At 46.6% G+C, this 20,790-nt stretch overlaps 1 protein-coding gene across 2 annotated transcripts in view; it reads left to right on the top strand.

The window, feature by feature from the left end:
• Positions 1-234: 234 nt before the first annotated feature.
• The window catches only part of GPC3 (glypican 3), a 265,507-nt gene continuing 244,951 nt past the window's right edge, over positions 235-20,790 (top strand). For both annotated transcript variants that reach the window (XM_054040724.1, XM_054040725.1), the window contains exons 1-2: positions 235-484; positions 14,443-14,604. In XM_054040724.1, coding sequence (XP_053896699.1) covers positions 337-484; positions 14,443-14,604 — 310 coding nt within the window. In that variant the 5' untranslated portion in view covers positions 235-336. The remainder of the gene's footprint in view (positions 485-14,442; positions 14,605-20,790) is intronic.

The raw sequence follows: 20,790 nt of genomic DNA, 5'->3' as shown, positions 1-20,790 counted from the left end.
GCAGAGGGTCGGAGCCAGCCGGCAGGCAGCGCCCCCAGCCCGGGGGTGGTGCCGGGGGAGGGCTGGCGGGACCAGGGCGGCTGCAAGCGGGCGAAGTCCCCGGCGCGGCGGCCAATGAGCTTGGCGGAGGGGGCGGGCCGGGGAAAAGTTTGCCGGGAGCCAGTGGCGGCGCCGGCTGGCCGGGCCAATCAGAGCGGGGCAGCCCGGCTGGGAGCGCCCAAGACCGGGCCGCCTGCCTGCGCCAGCTGGGGGAGCCGGGCAGCCGCCGAGCGCGGGCGGGGAGGAGCCGGGGCCCGGCCGGGCGGCGATGAGCGCCCGCGGGCGGCTGTAGAGAGGATGGCCGGGGGCGCCCTGCGCCTGGCCCTGCTGGCCGCGATCTGCCTGCGGGGCTGGGGCCAGCCCGACACCACCTGCCAGCGCGTCCGCGCCGCCTTCCAGCTGCTGCAGCCCGGAGCCAAGGGGGTGCCCGAGAGCCCGGTGGCAGGTGAGCCGGGGCCAGCCGGGTGGGGGGTGACAGGTGCGAGCGGCCCCGGGGCCCCCCAGAGGCGGCTGCAACCAGCGAGCCCCGGCGGGCTTGGAGGGGGCAGGCGGGTGCCTGGGGCGCACCGGTGGGGGCTGTGAGCGGAGCCCGGCGGCCCCAGGGAGGCGGCGGTAGCGGCCCCGGAGAGCTCGGGGAGCAGCCGGGCCATCCACGTCCCCTCGGGCCTGCGGGCGCCTGGCTGCGGGGAAAGTTGGTGGAAGTCGTCTCCGGTCCCCTCCCGCGGGCTCGCAGCGCTGGCGGGGTCGGGGTCAGTGCCCGTGTGCCTGGCTCGGCTCGGGGCTCGGGCTCTCTGCCCGCTCGGCTAATGACTGGGGGCCTGACGCGCCCCGGGGGCAGCCCCCTTACCCCGGGGACGGGGTTAGCCCCTGGCTTTGGGTCTCTTCCCCGCCCCGCTGACTCCCTGCAGCCTGGGCTCGGGGCTGACAGCAAGGGCTGCCAGCGGCTGGGTTGCTTCTCCGGCCGGGTGCGTGGCTGTCCAGCCGCTGGTCCCGGTGCGGGATCCCTCCCGCACGGCCGGCCGGCGGCAAACGCGCTGCTGGGTCCGGACCGCGCTGGGCTGCTCGGAGAAGACGCGGCGTGTCGCTGCGGGAGTGAATTCGGTGCTCAGGGAAGTGCGGGTGGAGGCGGGAAGGAGAAGGGTTTCCCCGCGTGCGCTCAGCCCCGCACCGCAGCCCGGGGTCCCTACCCTGGCTAGCTGCTTACCCCGGAGTCACACCGCGCCGGCGGGCTCGGGCAGGCGCGGGGCAGGGGGAGCGCTCCCCCTGGAAGAGCGAATTGGGGATGGACCTGACCCGGAGCGGCGCAGCGTGCCCCGAGCTCCCCCGGCACCTTGCAGCCCTCCAGCCCCGGCTGGGAACCCGCCACGCTCACTTCCACCCGTCTCGCCCGATCCCATCCCGCCTGGTCTCCCTGGCCGGCTCAGACGCTCCGGGCGGGCGGGGGGACGGTAGTCTCCAGGCCCAGACTGTTTGCCATCTGGGCTTTTGCTTTCCATTTTGGGGGTTGACTAGAGAGTGCGGGGGGCGGAAAGCAAAGCGCCCTGCTCTAGAAAATGCCTCTAGGACAAGTACACGAGATGAGGAATTGCTAGTTCCCTTCACGTGGGCTGCTGCCGATCTCTGACACTTACAGAAAAGGGGGGCACCCAACTCCCCACGCTCTTACTGGGCCGCGCGTATTGTGGGGCCGGGTGAATATAGACAGGGGTGACCAGTGAAGAATTGCATTGTCTGTGGCTTTCTGCAGTGTCCTACCTATTCTGCGACGTCCTTCCCTGCGCGGAGCAATGCATTGTGATGGAGAGGAGATCGCTTTGATTTCCCTGCTGCAGTTCACAAACTCTGGGGGGGGGGGGGGGGAACAGACTCTTGAAAAGCTTTCTTCACTGCATATACAATGTGCACAACATCAGTTTTTGACAAGCACCGCAGAAAAAGCCAGTGTCAAGTGTGTTGATACAGACAGGAAGAGGAGAGAGAGAATGAAAACCCGCGGAAAGGGTTCATCAGTATTTCCGAGTTCTGTGGTGATGCAGAATTCTATCGTAGCCAGGGTGTAATGACTTCTCTCGTGTAACTTCAAATGGAATAACTATGGTATAGTTTGTTGCTGTTATTTAATAACTTGCAGCTCTGGTCTCCTGCTATGTGCTCGTTTTTAAACAGCAGCGACCACTTAGCTCTTACCGTTCATATGCAACAGCACCCTCAAAATGTATTCCTAATGATGTTGAACGGGGTCAAAAGAAAGACTTTAAATAATTGTCATAAAGCGGAATTAGTGATAGATGAGCATTTTTTTTAAAAAAAGCTCTTTTATTTAGGGAGGATTTGGATTAACTGTTAATGATGGCTATTCATCTCTTCTTTACCCAAATCTATTTCATAGAATCACAGACATTAAGGTCAGAAGGGACCATTGTGATCATCTAGTCTGACCTCCTGCACAACGCAGGCCCCAGAATCTCACCCACCCACAAACACTGAACAGCATAAAAACCAGGTGTCAAATTAGTGCCCCTCCAGAGTAACTCAATGCAACCAGAAGGCGACACTGGGCTCCAACATGATGAACAGAACACTTAAAAGTCACAGGGTCTGTGGTGCTCTGGGGCACCCTGTATCTTAGTAGTACCCAGTCACATCTCCAGAGGTATGGAACCTGTCGTCATGCTTCGTCTATAAGAATGTTTGCTAGGTGGCAGCTTGGTACATAAAATCAGTCCCCGGGAGGAAATCTTTATTCGCAAAGCATCAGTTAGGTTAGCCCCGTCATCCCTTCTTTAAGCTGTAGGCAGAGCTCAGTTTTGAAAAATGAGACTTAGCACATGGTCAGGTTATAATGTGACCTACCGATTTCTGATACTTCAAATGGATAGAAAGAGCTAATGGAGAAGGGGGCCTCTTGTTGAAAGCAATGAGTGTTTCTCCAGTGGTTTCGGTTAGCATCAGGATTCAGGCCCCAGTTCAGCGACATGCTGATGTACATGCCTGACGTTGAGGGTGTGAATTGTCCCATTGAGGTCAATGGGCCCTTAAAGTTAGGGGCATCCACGAGGGGCCTAAACCCAGAACATTTACATCTTCAAGGTGGCTACTATGAATGCATGGGGAACTCCTTCTCAAAGCACTTCCTATGGACTCTTGCTGGGCGGTGTGCAGTCCAGGCCGGCAAGAGAAATTGTAAACTGTGTGAAGCTGCACATGAGGGGCCGCGGATGCATTTTAGTGCTTACGTACAGATCTACACAATCAGATCAGTGCCGGCCTAAAGTAGAAGGGCTGTAGCATACCTTTGTCTGAACATGTTGTATTAGTATGTGATAGACCTTTATAGGTACGAAAGAGCTGTTACAACCCACAGGGTACGTTGTACAGTTGCAAAATGCCTGGGTATTAGTTACAGATAATGGCTGCAGAGGGCATGTTATTCTCCCTCTCAACTCTTGCACTTTGAGAAGTCTCGCTTCAATTTTTTTTAATCGTTAAAAAAAAAAAGTGAATGAAAAAAACTGAAATTCACACTCTTTAAAGTCCCACTTTAACGCTCTCAAAGCCAGTCTAGCTCTCTACCTGTCCGCACATAAGGTTGGCTACCTGTGGTTTGGGGAACCATACAATAGCAGACCTTAAAATACTGGAGCTAAAATATGATGATTATTATTGTATTACAGTAGCGCTCTTGTGCTAGGCAGCATACAGACATATGGCAAAGAGACAGTCCCTGCCCGAAAGAGTTTACAATCTAAGCATAAAAGACAAGAGACTCCAGGTGCAAACAGTAATCGGATAGGGGAGCGCAAGGGAACCATGGGATGGTCCTGAGCAGCATGATAAGCAGTGGTCACAAATAAAAATGCTCCTTATGTTTATATAGCACCTTTCACTGAGAGTCTCATCGCACTGGCTGTACTATAGATATAAGAATGGCTTCACCTGTCTCTGAGATGCAGAATACTTCACAAGCATTTGGGACAGGAAGTGGAGGAGAATACATGCGTGTCTCGTTTAAGACTTCAGAGTATTGGGCTTAACCTCTTGTGAGTTCTGAGTCCTTAGCTAGATAGACCTTTGTCATTTTTTAACAATATCTTAAATGAGTGATAGTCACTGGGGAGAACATAGACCCAAGTACTGGTGGGGTCAGGACATGTTTTCTCTCCTGTCCCCCTCTCCTACTTTCCCCCTTTCCCAGATTTTTGTGCTGTCCTGTTGATGTTCCCTTCAGAACAGCTGCCTGCCTGCCTCCCTAGCTTTTTCAGGCAGTTGCACCTTTTGAGGGAGTGTGTTTATATGCCATGCATGACTATAAATGAATTTAGGACCTCTTTTTATATTTTCTAGTCAGAAACCATATTTGTTTGAATGGCACTTTCCTGCAAGTACTTAAAGTTAATTATCTGCATCCAGTAGGTGTAATCTGGCTGACAGGCAGGGCTTTGCACATCCAGCGAACTCTCTGAAGTGTGCTAAAATGAGTTTATACAGATAACAAACGTGTGGTGGGTAGACAGATAAAATAGAGCGGGCTGCAGCAGCTAAGACTGGGCAGAGAAGCAAAGTCTGTTAAAGAGGAAAACTCTCCCCCAAAGTTTGCGTGTGATGGAGATTAAAGAGAGCTGCCGTTCTGAGCCCAACTCTGAGCCTTAATCAAGCAAAACTTCCCACTGAAGTCAATGGGAGTTTCGTTTGGGGAATTTGGCTCTTTGGTTTAAGACAGCAGTCTAACACCTATCAGATGCTTGGGAATTGATGGGGAGGGGCTGAGGGTTCCTCCTTCCCTCCCACACTGTCCAACCCTGACATTGTCATGCAGTGGGCAGATTTCTTCCTTCCCCCCACCCCCTTGGCAAGTGAAAGACCAGTCAGCCAGGAAGGAAGTGTTGAAGGGAGTGATGAGTTGTAGCTCCAAATGGTCTCTGTCAGGGAGATAAGTTATGTGGCCCCAAAGATGGCTGCCTGGTGCTATAAAAATCTGGCATCTGCATAAGGGGCTTCCCGAAAGGAAATCTCATTGCAGCAAACCTCCTGGGGCTGGGGAGCTTTCGGCAGCCTGAGAAACCTCCCCTTTCTAGCAGGAGATGAGGACTCCCATCTGGCACTGGGGAGCTGTGTGGCATGTGATTCCAGTCAGCTGTGTGACCCCAGTGGTGTGGGAAGAGGAAAGGACCAAACCCAGTCTCAGGAGTGGGTGAATGCCAGGAGAGGGGTGTTTAGTGTCCCCTGCAGTTCCCTAACATCCCGGTGCAGAGCTGGGTTGTATTTTGTTCTTCTGCAGCAGGATGAACTTTCCCTGGACAAGTTGGCTTTGAGGCCTTAAGCCACAGATATGGATGCAAAATTGGTTCATAAAGTTCTTCCTATCTATATTGCTCGGTGAGCAGGCATTCTCCCCAAACACAGTTTACATGCTTATAGAGTCTAAACTTGCCCCCTTTCTGCAGGTTATGTTTATTAATAATGAAATCAATCAATAAATAAAGTTCAGGTCTTTCACGCTTCCCAGGCTTGGCTGCTCCTAGAGTTCCTCCCTCCAGACTGCTCAGCCCTGACACTAGATCCTCTTTCCCCAAAGAGCCCCTTCCACCTCCCTTATACTCTGGGGGTGGGGAGCAAGGAGCCATTTACCTTGGTGAGTCTGCAGAATCTGCTTAACTCTTTACGTGCTGGACCAGTAACTGCTAACAGAGTGGGTGTTTACTGGAAACACTGCCCACTTCTTACAATCACAAAGTTACAACTTAGCCGCTGTAAAATGGATTTTCTGTATGCCTAAGTACAGAAGCTGGATCATAATTCAAGTAATGACTATTTGCTTAGACTTTGGATCTGACCCATATTGGATGCCTCTAAGAGTAATGACACTTCAGAGCATCCTCTGCTTCTAGTGCCAGCTGCATAAATCTCTGTAATGGGGGAAACATCACTCAAGTAGTATTTTCTAGCCTTCTGTTTATTGCTTTTTTTCCCTTCGTACATCTGTCAATTAATTAAAAAAACACCACCACAAGTTCTGAAATTCCCCGTCACAAGTCACCAGAAACTGCCTATTTACATTTAATATCAACTTAGAAAAATTGAGTATTTAAATAACTTACCTAAAACACATTTTTAGAGCAAACCAGAAACGATGATTTCTAGGAACTTCGCTTGGCTTTATGAGCAGTTGTATCTCATGGCAGACATAGAAGAAATACTGTGGGGTTAATACTTCAGGGTACTTAATGTTACAGGCCCGGAGTCTCTGGATCCATTGTCACTTTGGAGGAGTGCCGTGAAGGTACAGGTGTCCATGCACATAGCTCTAGTTCCAGGATCACACTCTGGAAATGTAAATAAGTTACCCATTGTAACTTGACTACCTCTCAGGAAACAGAAGCAATATTAATTGAAGGCATCCATTAGAGAGCAGAATGGTGGACTAAGCTTCCGAATGGCATTATGTTTTCTGTGATGCCAGAGCATGCAATGGCGTATTTGATAGCACTTAGAGACCCTCCTGACCTAGCTACCATCAAAGAGAGTTTATTACTCAAGGGAGCAGCATGGAGTAATTTATGCCAGAATTTAGATTTGATTTAGAGAAGAATTTTTTTTTACGAATGGGGGAGTGAGGGGTCAGCATTGAACACTGGGGCCTCTTCAGAAAATCTTAAGATGCCAAATGAATTTTTCTCGGATGTAGAGATATTTTTAAAGATCTTTTTGAAACAAACATTGAATGCAAAAACATGAGCTGATGTGGAATTCTGTGCTGGGATAACTTACATCACTGTACATAAAACAGTAATAAGTAAATTAATTCTTTCTTCTACTATCTTTGTTTAGCTCTTCCTTTGTCATTTGTGTGTCTATTTCTCTCTCTCTCTCTCTTCCAAGAGTTACTTGGATTCTGTTTCTTGCAGTATTTTTTTTTTAACCTTTCAGGTCAGTTTGTGGATAGGTTGGTAGATTGGAAACTTATGCCAAAATTTTCCAGTATGGGGGTCTGAAGTTAGACTCCTAAAGCCATATGTAGGCACCTAAATAGAAGTGGTCTGATCATTCTTTTTTAGTGCTGAGCACCCGTAGCTCCTAGTTACATCAATGGGATTTGTGGGTGCCCAAGTCAAACCATTTTTATATAGGTGTCTAAATATGCCTTTAGCTGTGGGTACCCAGGTTAGAAAGCTTTGCCTTTGGTAACCAATGCTGTATTAGAACATCATCCTGTAGCCCCCCACAGGAGCTGTGCCTGCTTAGTAAATTTATGTAAATGACTGAATCTGCATGTTTCATCCAGTTGGGTCTGAGTGTTTAGACTCACATTCTGCAAAACAAGAACTCGTTTGATCTTTCCAGGCAGAGAGAGGTCTGCTTCCTGCCCCCCGTAGAAATGACTTTTTCTGACTCCTGTGAAATTTGCTTGGGAATCTTGCCTTTCCTTGCGTGCTGCAGGCAATCTTAGTACAGACACAAGATGTGGGAGGTTAAGCCCGTTGGTTAGAAAACAGAACGTGGCTTTCTAAAAATGTAATGGCCCAGATCTTCTCCCAGTTCTGGTGCAGCTTGCGAACTTTCCTAGTTATCATCCCTGGGTGGGTGCTCAGTGGAAAGAGGGGGGACTTTCAGCCATATGTATCTCACGGGCACAGCTTCTCAAAATTGTGCAGGGGAATGGTTCCTCTTTCCTGCGATCCCTTTGCCTTGGCCATCCTGGCACAAGGCATGCTGCCATTACATCCCTTGGTGGGCCTCGGCCGGCCCCTGACCTCTCTATCAAGTCACCTGTGATGGAGTCAGCACTAACTCCATTGGGCGTTCTCTTGTGGCTTTAACAATGGCTGTCCCATGGAGGCACTCTCCTTAGGCATCCTCCCAAAGCAACAGAGCTCGGATGTTAGGGAGACCTTCGGTGAGCTCTGTGGGAAGGGGATGGAGTTGCATTGGGCCCCCTCCCATTCCTCTGGTGGTTTTAGGGCCATAAGAGTGGGATTTTTGCTCAACCCCCTTCCCCCCTGCAGTATGCTGTGAAGTGGGATGGAAGGGTGGAATCCTCACCTTCCCAAGAGTGAGGGAGTGGGAGAGTCTCTGTCTTGTTCCATGTAAAGGCTGAGGAAAGTCTGGCTAGAAATATTCATGAGTGATTACATTGTCTTCCCCTCCCTTCATGGAATTCAGTTTCCAATGCTCCTAGGTCCTTCCCTTTGAGAGAGGCAAGCACAGAGGAACTCGGAGGAGATTAACACCTGGCTTCCTGGAGTAAGGTATTAAAAGTGGCACGCTGAATGGAAAGCCTGGGTTTGTGGGCACTGGAACGGAGCCGGGGAACAGCTTTAAACCAATGTTTCCTGTTGGCCCCCTGCGCCATCGCTCAAGGGGGTGCTTGCTTTGTACCTTACGTCTCCTTTTTTAAAAATCTGAGTAGGACTAATGATGCTTTCATCCAGGCTGCTTTTCCATTTAGACTAGCACGATCGTTTAAGATCTTAGTTTACTGGAGAATTGAGTTTCTGTTCTTAATTATTTCAGGCCTGTAAGTTGCTCTCTTGATAGTAAAGAGCAGGAGCAGAACCCTAGAATTTAGTAACCTCCTAAGGCAATCATTTTATAGTGAGATCATTTCCCCCCGCGGGGTTAATTTTAACAACATCCTGAATAGTGTTGTTCTGAGACTTTCTGATGCCTCCAGGACACTGTGTGTCTGTGTAATTAAAATACATATGTTGTGTACACACGTCTGTAAGTCAAACTCTATGTTCTTGAAGGTGTAATTTAAAATGAGCATGGGCTATTGTTGAGTAGAGAAACATAAAATCAATTTACTTATGTCTTCTTTATAACCTCTCATTAAAAATGCTTTTTATAGCACTGTCATATTGTTGTGTGCCCAACTTTGCAAGACTTGAATAAGAATCCAGTGTCAGACAGCCCTGCGAAAGAGAAGATGGTGCAGAGAGTAATGGATAATAAATATCCCATGTGGTACCCATACTGTTCTGATTTTAATCACCTGTTCAGTGAGGTTGGTTTATAATTTATATCTTTTTAATTAGGTTTTTTTTAAAAAAAACAGATAAATGGGCACTTGACCTGCTTTCTGAACAGCTGCATTTCCCTTCTCCTCACAATGTCAAGCATTAATATTCAGTGACAGATGCTGAATCCCTTTCTCATGCGGTTTAAATAACTTTTTATTAAACATAAAATATTGCACTGGCAAGGGGAAAAAATATCCAAACATAAATTGTTAAAAGTGTGAGCCAGGTTTGTGTCTCAGACTAGTCCCCCTAAAGTATTCAGAAGAAGAATGCTCTCCTTTTGTGCGGGGTTGGTAGTAAAAACAAGACCCATAAAGTAATTGACTAGAGCCAGCAGGAATTCCTAAGCAACAGAACTTGATGCAGTGCCCCTGAAGCTCTGTACAAAGAACCCTCCTTGACCTGTTGTCTGTGAAGGCTGTAGCAGTGTAACATTGCTCAGGTTTTAGGGCCAGATGCTCATCTTGTAGCCTATGCGTAAACCTGGAGTAACTTCAGTGTGGTTACTGTAGCTCTAGGCCACCATGTGCAATTAAATGTGGATGGACAGATGGACGTTGGTGCCCCTGGAGAGCCCTGTTGAAATTAGTGGCCTGTCTGCCTGTCTCTGCTGGCAGGATTGGGGCCATACTTTGGTGTGACTGAGATCAGAATTTGGTCCTTAAGCCCTCAATAAGAATTTTACATCAACTGCATGGAGATGATGGGGATGCTGCAGCCCCTGCTCTACTAAACGCTTCTCCATGGACCCAGTTCTCTCTCAACAAGAATTTGAATGAGGTGCTGAGCAGCAGTTGATTGAAGAGTGGATTTTCAAATTCCTGTGTCAAAGTGGGGAAAAGTAGTAGTGGAGATGGCTGCAGCTCTAGACATGCCGTAGTTCTATTGGCCGTGAATGTGTGCAAAATTACTGGAGCATTTACACTCCTATTCCCCAAGATGGCATAAATGCCACAGCACTCTAACATTCCTTCATCTATACACCTCTACGTACGGGGCCAGATCCTGCAGCCCCTTAACCACAGGGATAGTGTTCTGCGGGGTCAGGCGCACACACCTAATATTGTCCAGCTAGAAATGGAAAAAGATGAAAAAAAGATCAATACATGAACATCTAAATGTGTTTTTAAATAAACCTGTCAGGGTAACTTCCTAGAGATTTTTCTCTCCACAATGAAATTGTAATGATCTATAACAAAGGGAAGAGCTCATTTGCAGTGGCTGAGAATGGCATTACAAGGTGCAGTGGTTTGAAACTAAAAAAAGGAAAAATGTCGGTTGGAAGATAAAACAATCTGAACAGCAAGGACCATTAAGCAATGGAATGATCTTAACTATCTCCCAAGTCAGGAGCCATCACGGGAGATATTTAAGAGTTAGATAAAATACTCACAGTAGCAAATTTGCAGGGGGTTGGGTTGGATGACCCATGGGACTTTTTACCCCCTCTCATGTAGGACTCCAGGAACATGCAGTAATATATTAAATGCATATCTGGGTCGACCTTACGCTTGTCATATGTTGCCAGATGTTCATCCCCCTCATAGGGTGACCAGATGTCCCATTTTTAAAGGTACAGTCCCATTTTTTGGGACTCTCTTATATAGGTGCCTATTGTGTGCCTCCACCCCCATTTTTCACATTTGTGGTCACCCTGTTCCCTCACATCAGTACATTGCTGAATGAGTGTTCTTGATCCAGACTTGTATATACAGCATTTTATGCAACTTCCGTATTACATTGGTCTTCTATAGCACACGCAATTTGTACAGCACCTCCCACAATGGAATCCTGGTCAATGGCGATACAAATAATAGAATCATAGAATATCAGGGTTGGAAGGGACCTCAGGAGGTCATCTAGTCCAACCCCCTGCTCAAAGCAGGACCAACCCCAACTCACAGGCTTTCCAAGCTCTTCACAAACGAGTCTTAACAGCTGGGAGGTGGAAAAGCAGTTTGTTCACCTAGAAAATGGGGATAATAAGAAAGTCGACAGAAGAGTTTTCAATGGCACAGAAAGCGGTTAAATGCTCAGTTCCCATTGGCTCAGAGTCTAACGCCCCTTCCCCCAATTGACTTGTTCCATGTTACACAGCAAGACTGTGCCAGTCAAGAATAGTACCTGGGAGTGCTTAACTCTGTCCTGTACTGTAGCCACTACACTGTACCCCCCACCCTTTGGGCTCTAAACAGCAATGCCCTAAACCTTCAAGCATCTCACTCTGAAATTTCTGTCCTGCCCTTATTGACCTCCAGGATAGTTAATATTGTTGGCTCCCACCGTACAAATTTTTGGGCCATTCAGAGCAACTCCCAGCCTTTCCCCTTTGTGTTTGCTCTCATGTGGGATACATGTGTATCATTTGCTTAAAAGTAAAAAACCAATTTGAGATATGACGTAGTTCAGCTGATCACAGTGAGAAAGGGAGGTGCCTAGATGACATTGCTGTTTTCCATTCATTTCTCTCTCTCTCGCACAATTCTCTTCACTGCTAGATTTTAGAGATTTTTCTGTATTGGTATCAACTGTGTTTTGTTTGAAATTAGAGCACTAACTTACACCCTGGAGAACTAAGCCCTGCAGTAGCAGGACATTGAAAGCTATGCAGTAGAGTTAAACGTATTGTGCTATGTACTTTGGGTTGCAAATTGACTGGGATTTAATTCTAAACCACCTTTATAAAAGTGCCTTTATGTAACAGCTTGTTTTAGTTGTATAGCTTTTCATATTTCATTCAAATATTTTATTTCATAATATTTTAGTTCTTTAGGCAATTTTACAGCCTTTGTTAGTTTTTCGCACATACAATGTCACTGTGCTCCTATGAAGTAATCGATCCTACATGTCATTAATACACTTTACCACTTTAATAAGCCTCAGTTTTAATATAACGTGCAATATCTGTGTTAGTAAAAATCTTCCCTGCGCATAAAACATGCGTTGGCAATGAAATGTGTCAAATCACCTTTTATAGTGGGGGAAAATGTTTCAATTTTTGTTGTTCCCAAGCCCTGACAATTTGAATCCTTCTTTTTTTTTTTTTCCATCTCGTCTTAGGAAAGTGGAAGATCAAGGTTTACATTAATATTTATCTTGTTCTTTAATGTTCATTTTTTTTTCAAAAGTGATTTTTGACACTTTTCCATGATTAGTTGAAAAGTGAATATAGTAGAGATATTAAAGGAAGAACCCAACAAATATAAGGATGATTAATCCTCAGATCAGAGTGATAATTTACTGGAGTAATGGCAAAATCAATCAGAACTTGCTTCATTTCCATTTAAAAAACACATCCTACAGACTAAACTTGAAACCACTCTTGTGAAACTAGTGGAACTGCTATGTATGACTTTATTAAGATGACACGATCTTTGGGCCAGGGGCTGCATCTTGGTACTGTGTTCATCAAGTGCGTAGCACAATGGGAATCTAATCCTTGCTTGACAGCCTCTAGACCCTACTGTAGTACAAGTAATTAATAAGTAAGACCGTTCTGGGAGATGAAGTCAAAGGTTCTCATTGACTTCAGTGGTGGTTGGATTTGGGTCTCCGCACCTCAAGTTGCTTTTTAATGGACCATTAAGTACTGTGTACCCACCCAGTATTATAAACCGCAGCAGTGGATTAGATTACACCTCTACCCCGATATAACGCTGTCCTCGGGAGCCAAAAAATCTTACCGTGTTATAGGTGAAACCGCGTTCTATCGAACTTGCTTTGATCTGCCGGAGCACGCAGCCCCGCCCCCCCCGGAGCGCTGCTTTACCGCGTTATAACCAAATTCGTGTTATATCGGGTCACGTTATATTGAGGTAGAGGTGTATTTTTATGATCAAGGTTTTTGATTCTGATATGAGCTGTTTATTCTGTTCCTGTGTGCCTACAATTTGCTGTTGGAACATAGTTGAGGTGTGTGTATGTGCGCGTGCATGTACATACGAACATACATGCGCACACACACACATATATATATATATAAATAAATGAGTCCAAGACCTACAAAAGTGACTTGGTTTTGCCACCTCAAGCAGTCATAAGATCATGAGACTTAACCTTCCCTCCCCCTCGCCCCCCCAAATGATTTAATGCTCTAAAATATGTTGGGTTCTTTTTGTTTGCCCTCTGGTGTTTGAGCTATCAGGGTTCATGTTTTCCAGTTTTTATTTGAAACCACAAGGGCTACAAACTTATTTCAGTTTATTTTTTTTAAATGTGAAAGTTCAGGATCTCAGCTCATCGCATGCCTCTAGGAACTGGGACTTTTCCGGGATGCCCAAATCGCTTGGGACTCCTGATTAAACCAGGAGACTTGGCAACACCAAGGACTAGTGTTCTGAATATTCAGTTGGCGATACCGTAAGGGGCCTTACTTCTAGAGAGCAGGAGCTCAGCATTTTCTAAAAATCAGGCACCCAAAAAGTGAGGTAGCTAAAATGACTTGTTGTTTGGCAAACCTTGGGCATCTATTACATGTTTTTCTGCTCCGGACATTGCAGTACAAGGCTGCCCGGTGTGCGAGGACTGTTTTTCATAGACTCTGTTGTATGCGCAGTTCCTCCCAGGCTTCTGCAAATAGTCCCTGATCCTGCACTTGGGTATGTGGAGCCCATTGACTCTTATGGTGCTCCATGTAGGCGTAAGAGTCCAGAAACACACATCCTGTTACTTGCATGGGACTGGCATGAACTAGGCAAGCAGGATTTGGCCTCTAGTAATGCTCACACAGTAGGAGAAACACTATATTTGAATAGACTTCTCTTAGCTGACATAAAAAACTGAAAAATAATTGGTTTGTCCTAAGCCCATTCCAGTTAGGGCTGTGGGTTTGGAAGGCTGGAGGGCATATGCAAATAAGGTAATGCTGTGATTTGTATATTCAGTGATATGCATTACCCCAGTGTCACAAACTCCCCTCCATCAAATCTTTGCTCCTCTTTCCTGTCAAACCCCTCATTTTCCCCGCATCCTCGACCCCGACCTGGTTCTCTCCTATCTCTGGCCCCCTCCCGCCTACTGCATGCTCCCAGCGTGCCCACAGCCATAGAGATGTGAGCAGAATGATGCTCTAACATCACTTTGCCCAACACAGCTTGGCTATGTGTCTAGGGCAAAGCAGGATGGGGGCCTATGCCTTAAGCAGGGTTTTGGTGACTGCTGTCCTCAGATGGTTCCCCTCCAGCTATATCCATGTTGCCTAGAATGCCTCTTCCCTCAGCTCTGCAGGTGCTTGGGAGCCCAGTAGGGGATGCACAAAATCCGGAGCATTGCAGTTCAGTCAGGATCTGCCTGATGCAATTATTGCAATGGTACCAGACTCCGGAGCAGCTTTCTTTTTCCATGTGCTAAGGCCAGCTTCTAACGCACTCGTCTCCGTACGCAGGGGCAGATCTGCAAGTGTGTGTCCCAAAGGGCTCAACCTGCTGCTCAAGGAAAATGGAGGAGAAGTATCAGGCAACGGCCCGTTTGACCATGGAGCAGCTGCTCCAGTCTGCCAGCATGGAGCTGAAGTTCCTCATAATTCAAAACGCTGCCGTCTTCCAAGGTAAGCGTTTGACTTTCCTTTGCACGGCCGTCAGGGAGCGTTACGGTGTCCTGGGTGCTCGGCTGCGGGAATAATGATTAAGGCTGAATGGGACTTTCCCCTCTGAGCTCTGCTAGCAGCAGCCCTTGCTACATCAGGAAAGAGCAGTGTCTTCTCCCCTGCATCCTCCTTCAGGGTATCAACGGGGCACGAGCCACTCCCTGGACCTGCGATAGCACCCGCCTTGCCCGTCAACCCTGCAGCGTGGGGCGTGCTAGCTGCAGCATTCTGCTTGGGGTATGGGCTGAGAGAAGGGGGTCCTCGTGCCCCCCCTCTTTCCTGCCCCCCCTTTAGTGCCAATGGAGGACAAGCCTTGTAACTCTTGCCTAGTTAGGGCTTCTCAATGGTACTAGGGAAAGATTTGTGGTGATAAAGCGCTGGGGGAAGGAGGTCGTCTTCAACAGGCATTGTTACACCCATTCCCACGACCCGGAAGGGACACGTCCAATAGCCTCTCTTGGAGGTGGAGTCTCTTTCAGAGAGAGCCTTTCTTTGGGCCCTAGAAGTGCAAGCGGATAGGGCTTCTGAGGCTTTGCGGCTGTGTTCAGGGATCTCTCTTTGATAGTGACTGAAGCATTAAATAAATGCTCGCGCGCCTCAGTCTGGGCCATGCCTTGTTGCCGAGCTGCAGTAGCTACGTGGTCACGGCACTGTAGGTTTTCAATGCCTGGCTAATTAAATCATTGTGACAATCTGCTGTGGAAGCACTTAGTTTCTTTCTGAACTTTCACGGCGCGAGGTCTCTAACGATCAAGCAGCCCAGGCCCCAGATGTGACAGTTACCACATGTGGAATAATTCACCATTGCCAGTGAGAAATGACAAGGTCCAGTAGCCGATATCTGAAAGAGCTACGGGCTTCTGTGCTCTGTTGCTGTTGGCTTAGTGGAGGAAGCGTTGTGTAGCTTGCAAATGAAGAGCATTTTGAGCCCCAAAAAGCCACGAATGGGGCTTCCTTGCCAGTATGTCTGAATTTTGTTTTAAATCCCCTTTGTCAGATGCTTTACGCCCTCTGGTTCCTGCCCCTTCCATAGGAAAGGCAACTTGGTGCACTTCTGATCTGTAGGCAGGACAGGGTTAGAGGGGCAATCAGCCGAGGCCCCCCCTCCCCTGCTGGTGCTGGAGGAAGAACTGGGCAGTGTCGGAGCAGATTTTGGTGGGAGATGGGGTGGGGAGCACTGTGGACCAGCTGGAAAAGAAAAAGAGCTGGTTAAACCTAGGTGTGCGTGGCCCGAGGAGATACCTCTGTGAGGTCGTCCTCGGTGCCCTGGGGTAATACGGACGAGTGATGGAAGTTTTCTTTGTTGCTAATTGCTGTTGGGTGTGGAGAGGGGGTTAGGATGAATGGCTAGGAACTGCTTCTCTAAGGCACCTTCTCCACTTTCCAATCCAAAAGGGTTGCTCCGGACTAGATTTGGTTTTTGCTTCCGAACCTCGGTAAAATTATAAATAGCCTCGGGTTTGAAAAGTGTAAGGGCCCTTCTGTGGCTAATACAGAAGCTGCCCCTGGACCTAGCTGATGGGAGGAGACTATCCCAGGTGTTTCTGCGGTTCTCGTATTGCCTGTGGCTCTTGTGGAGGGATTTCTGATGTGGCAGGTTGGGATCTGTGCACAAGTCCCCTAACCAGGTTTGTTTCTAGAACTGCGTTTGGATGATGCTGGAGGTGCATCAGCTGGAATGGCCCTGTTTGACACTTTCATAATAACTTTCCTCTGAGGGTCCCAACATACTTCAACAGCTCTAACTACTAACACTGAACAATGCTTCTCTGACCCAATGCAAATAAGTACTGTATTATTCTTACCTGACAGATGGGTAAACTGAGGTACACAGAGCAGAAATGATTTGCCCAAGATCACAAAGCAAGTCAGTAGCAAGGCCGTTATTCCTGATGCCCAGTCTCTGGCCTGAACCACTAACACACACAGTCATTTCAAAGGAGTAAAAAGAGATTTGCGCATCCCTCTAATAGAAACAGTGGATATAGATTCTAGGACCAAACATTTTTCTGTGATGTGCAAATACGTTAAAAATCCCTTTGTTTAGAACTAACCAACCTGATACTTGTACAATTCCTTCAGTATAATACTTCATAAACCCATTAAAGTGTGTGTGTGATAATTTTTGCCGATACCTACTTCAGGCTGCAGTCTAGAATGAAAGTCTCATTGAGGTAGCTAAATACGGTCTCTGCCCATGGGAACAGCGTGTTGCTCTGTTCACAGTTATCCGTGGTTTTCCCCCCTCTTTAATTTGATGATGTGTTGTTTTCTCAGCAAAACTGACCTTTGATAAACACATTTCATTGCTAGAGTATGGCAATTGGTATAGTCATTTATGCTTGCAATTGCTCTTCATGGACTGTCCTCAAGCAAAATCTTTTCTTCCATGGCTAATGTGAGATGAAATGATTGCGTGAATGTTGACCAACATAGTATTGGGATTCAATCATTCTAACTGAATAACTTTTGTGCTATATTAAAAAAAAGGCATGAGCAATCAAGCATTTCCCAGCATGCTAGTATTATCTGCTAAGGACAGGCATCTCATTTATTTTTGACCACGTCTTGCTCAGGGCCAGATCCCAAAGCTCACTGAAGTCAATGAGAGTCTGTAATGAACTTCCGATCAGACCCTAACAAAAGCCCTGCTCCGATCCAGTACTCAGCTTGTCAGCACGTGTACCACACTTTTTATTTCTCTGAAAAAAATAAGTGGATAGAAGGGTTTTTGGAGCCTTTTGAATGAGAATGTATTTTATGAGCGCTAAACAGAATAAGGTAAACCTCCTGGGAGAATGAGATGACGTGTACAGGAGGAACGTGAGGCATAGTCAGAAATGGTGCATAGCTAATGAAATAGGACTGGCTGGAAAACAAGAATTTCCTCTTGTGAAAAATGTTGAGATTTTAGAATCTGCTTTCATTCCAGGTTGGAATGGAACCGAGATCTTTCAAAAAAAAATTTCAGAGAGAGAAAAAGAGCAAGCAAGCGAGAGAGACTGACTGTCTGATCTTCCTTCTCCCCGCCTCCCCCAAGAAAAGGCGATAGGCCAGCAGCGAGGGGATTCAGGCAGAGTAGGGACTTGGGTGTGGGAGATTCTAGGTGATTTTCTTAACCATTGTGCTATCGGCTATTGAGGGAGGTGTCTCTATTTAATCTGGACCAGAAACTTCATCCTGGACCTGCAAAACCGTCATGAAGAAAGTTCAGCTGAAATTGACATGGATCCATAAAAAGTTTTAATTTCAACGAATCAACATTTCCCGATGAGAAAACGTTTTTGCTGAAAAATTCCCAACTAGCTCGACTAATGAAACTAATCACTGCTAGAGCAGAGCTCTGGTGATCCCATTATCAAAGGGTGAATTTCTAGCTGGAGTCCAAGAGCAACTCAGTTTAATGAGTTCTGTATAAATTATTTTGGACTCAAAGAAGACTGATTACAAATGTTCAAAATTGGGTTCTTTATTTATCTTTGGAATGAAAAGCTGATATATATTTTATTTTTTTTAAAGTAGAACATGGGTCTCCATTCTTTAAAAATATTTTGGCGGGTGAAGCACCAAAGGTTGTGAGAGCTGCAAAAAGTGGACCTTGACCTCACGTATGGACTTGGGAAGAGATGTAGGCCAAAGAAGCCACAGAAAGGCTGACTCTCTCTTAGGCAGGAAGCTGTCGAGATGATGGGAAAGAGTCTTTTCTAGAGTTGTAGTGCTTAGTGCAAGAGATTTTTTTACCCCTTCCCCCCACATTCCGTTCTAACCTTCTGATTCCCAGTTACAGCAGTGCAATGTGTCTTACAGACTCTGGAGAATCTGCCATGGGATGGGTGTGAAAGAACAGAGATGGGTTGTCCTGCTCCTGGTGTTGGTTACTCTACTAGCAGAGGGCTTTGGGCCTGATTTTTTTTTTTTTTTTTTTTTTTTGGTCGTGTTCAGGCACCTGAAGATGCAGATATGTCTCTACGGGCTTACGGGCTCTGTAAAATCCACTAGGTGCCTATCTGCATCTTTAGGCATCTAAATACCTCTTTAAAATCTGTATCTACAACCCCTTTGTATCTGCCTTGTCCAAAATGGACTCGGTGCGGGGGAAGAGGAGGGTTCCCTTACTCTATGAGCTGGGGGCTTCAAGAAAAAAACCCCAACCTTGTGAGATTTGCAATACAATTGTGAGAGTTGGCCACACAGTTAAAAGAAAAAGCTGAAGTAATGTGTAGAGATGGCTTAAAAAAAAAGTTATTTTGAAAAACTGTCCCTTGTCCTCATCAATTACTTCGACAAAATGTCACAGAGTCCATGGGTCTGACCCGCATGTCTCCTGGGATGGCGTGCTGGGAGAAAATAATTGTGTTGCTGCCTCAAGCGGTGTAATATGTTGGTATGGGAACACATCCTGCCCACTCACAAAAAAGAAGAAACCCTTCAGAGTTCATTTTAATATTTTTAGCCTGACATCTGAAGGGACCGTTAGCCTGACAAACAGTATCTATCCCAGATGTTATTATTTTTTCACTAAATGTAATTTCTTCCCGCCGAAGCTCTAGCAGCCTCTCTGCTGATAAAGATCAGGGGAAATTGTCTGGCATTCACAAAAATCTCATCCAGGCATATCTGTTACAGTGTTCACTTAGCAAAGTTTATTAGATTATTAGAGTTTTAGACCCTTGAGCTCTTTCTTTATTGCAGTTTTAAGAAAACACAGCAAAAAAAGAATCTTCACAAAATTTAAGTGGTACAATTAGGCCCTGGTCTTGTCTTACAGGCATTTTTAAAATTATGGAGGTGATTTAAATAGTGTTTGTTACCTTAGAAACTTGCTGAATTTGACCGTGTTAAAATGGACTGGAGCTAGAATCCACTGTGGTATATTCGTGTTAATGGCAGATTACATACATAGCAGGATTGTGCTGTGTTATCTGTTACCAAGCACATGTAGACCCTGTGGTTCAGATCCTCAGCTGGTGCAAGTTGTTGTTGCTCCATTGTAGTCAAGGGAGCAGTGCTAACACACAGTAGCCCAGGGCCTGGGCCAGTGTGTTTCAGGCTGCTTTTATTGTTGCACTATGACCTCCATATTCTAGCTCTGATGGCTAATGCCATGATGGTCCTATGATGCTTGGTGCTTCCCCTCTCCTCTGGCTTCTGGATCTGATCCCTGCCTGTGGGGTTTCAGGTTCCCCTCAGAGTCTAAGGTTGCCGGTTTTGGTTGGATGTGTTTCTGGAGGTTTCATCACATGATGTAATCTTAATTAAACATTAATCTTCAATTCCGGGAGACTCCTGGTCAATCCTGGCAACCCTACCCAGACCCTTCTTAAAACCCTCCCATCCTCTAAATAACAAAATATAAATAGAATTTTAAAAGCGACCTTAAAGGCAAGGGAAAGAATGGCGTCTTTTTTGTTTATAATGGTGTGAACAACTTCTTGCTGGTGTGTTTTTAACATTAGTAATGCCTGGTGTTACCTGCCCTATTTTTGTTTGGGGGTGGGGGGATGACACCTTTCTCTGAAAGCAGAGGCAGGTGATTTAGGCTTTGCACAAAGAAAACTTTTCTCCCAGATGTTGGCTAGGAGTCTGAGTTACACGGGGTAAACAAAAACAAACTAGAAATGTCATAGCCACTCAAGTTAGGGTGACCAGACAGCAAGTGTGAAAAATCGGGACAGAGGGTGGGGGAGGGTAATAGGAGCCTATATAAGAAAAAACTCCGAATATTGGGACTCTCTCTATAAAATCGGGACATCTGGTCACCCTAACTCAAGTGCTCCCATATCAGTCTCTTGTGATGTACTCCCATGAGTTTTCCAGCAAAAAAAAAAAAAAAAAGAAAAAATCAGGTGAGGCAAAACCTCAGATTTCTAATGTAGTTTGAACGTGAAAATTTTTTGGGTTTTTTTAAAATACTCTGTAGATGCACAAAGGGACTTTCTTTTCTTGCAGTGACCTTTAGGCAGGGTAGGAACCCCTCCCCCCCCCCCCATGCTCCCCTCCATAAGTCTTGCTAGAAATCTTGGCCCCCAGCAAGCCCTATGGCATGAGTGGGGCCGGCAGTTCTAACTGCTGCAGGGCTGCTCTCCCCACAGGGCCGTGGGTAGCAGCGGAGAGAACTGCTAATGCGGTGCACTTGCGAAGAAGGTT

The sequence above is a fragment of the Malaclemys terrapin genome, chromosome 9, assembly GCF_027887155.1.
Source record: "Malaclemys terrapin pileata isolate rMalTer1 chromosome 9, rMalTer1.hap1, whole genome shotgun sequence".
NCBI lineage: Eukaryota > Metazoa > Chordata > Testudines > Emydidae > Malaclemys > Malaclemys terrapin.
This window is presented reverse-complemented; position numbering and strand designations above follow the sequence as displayed.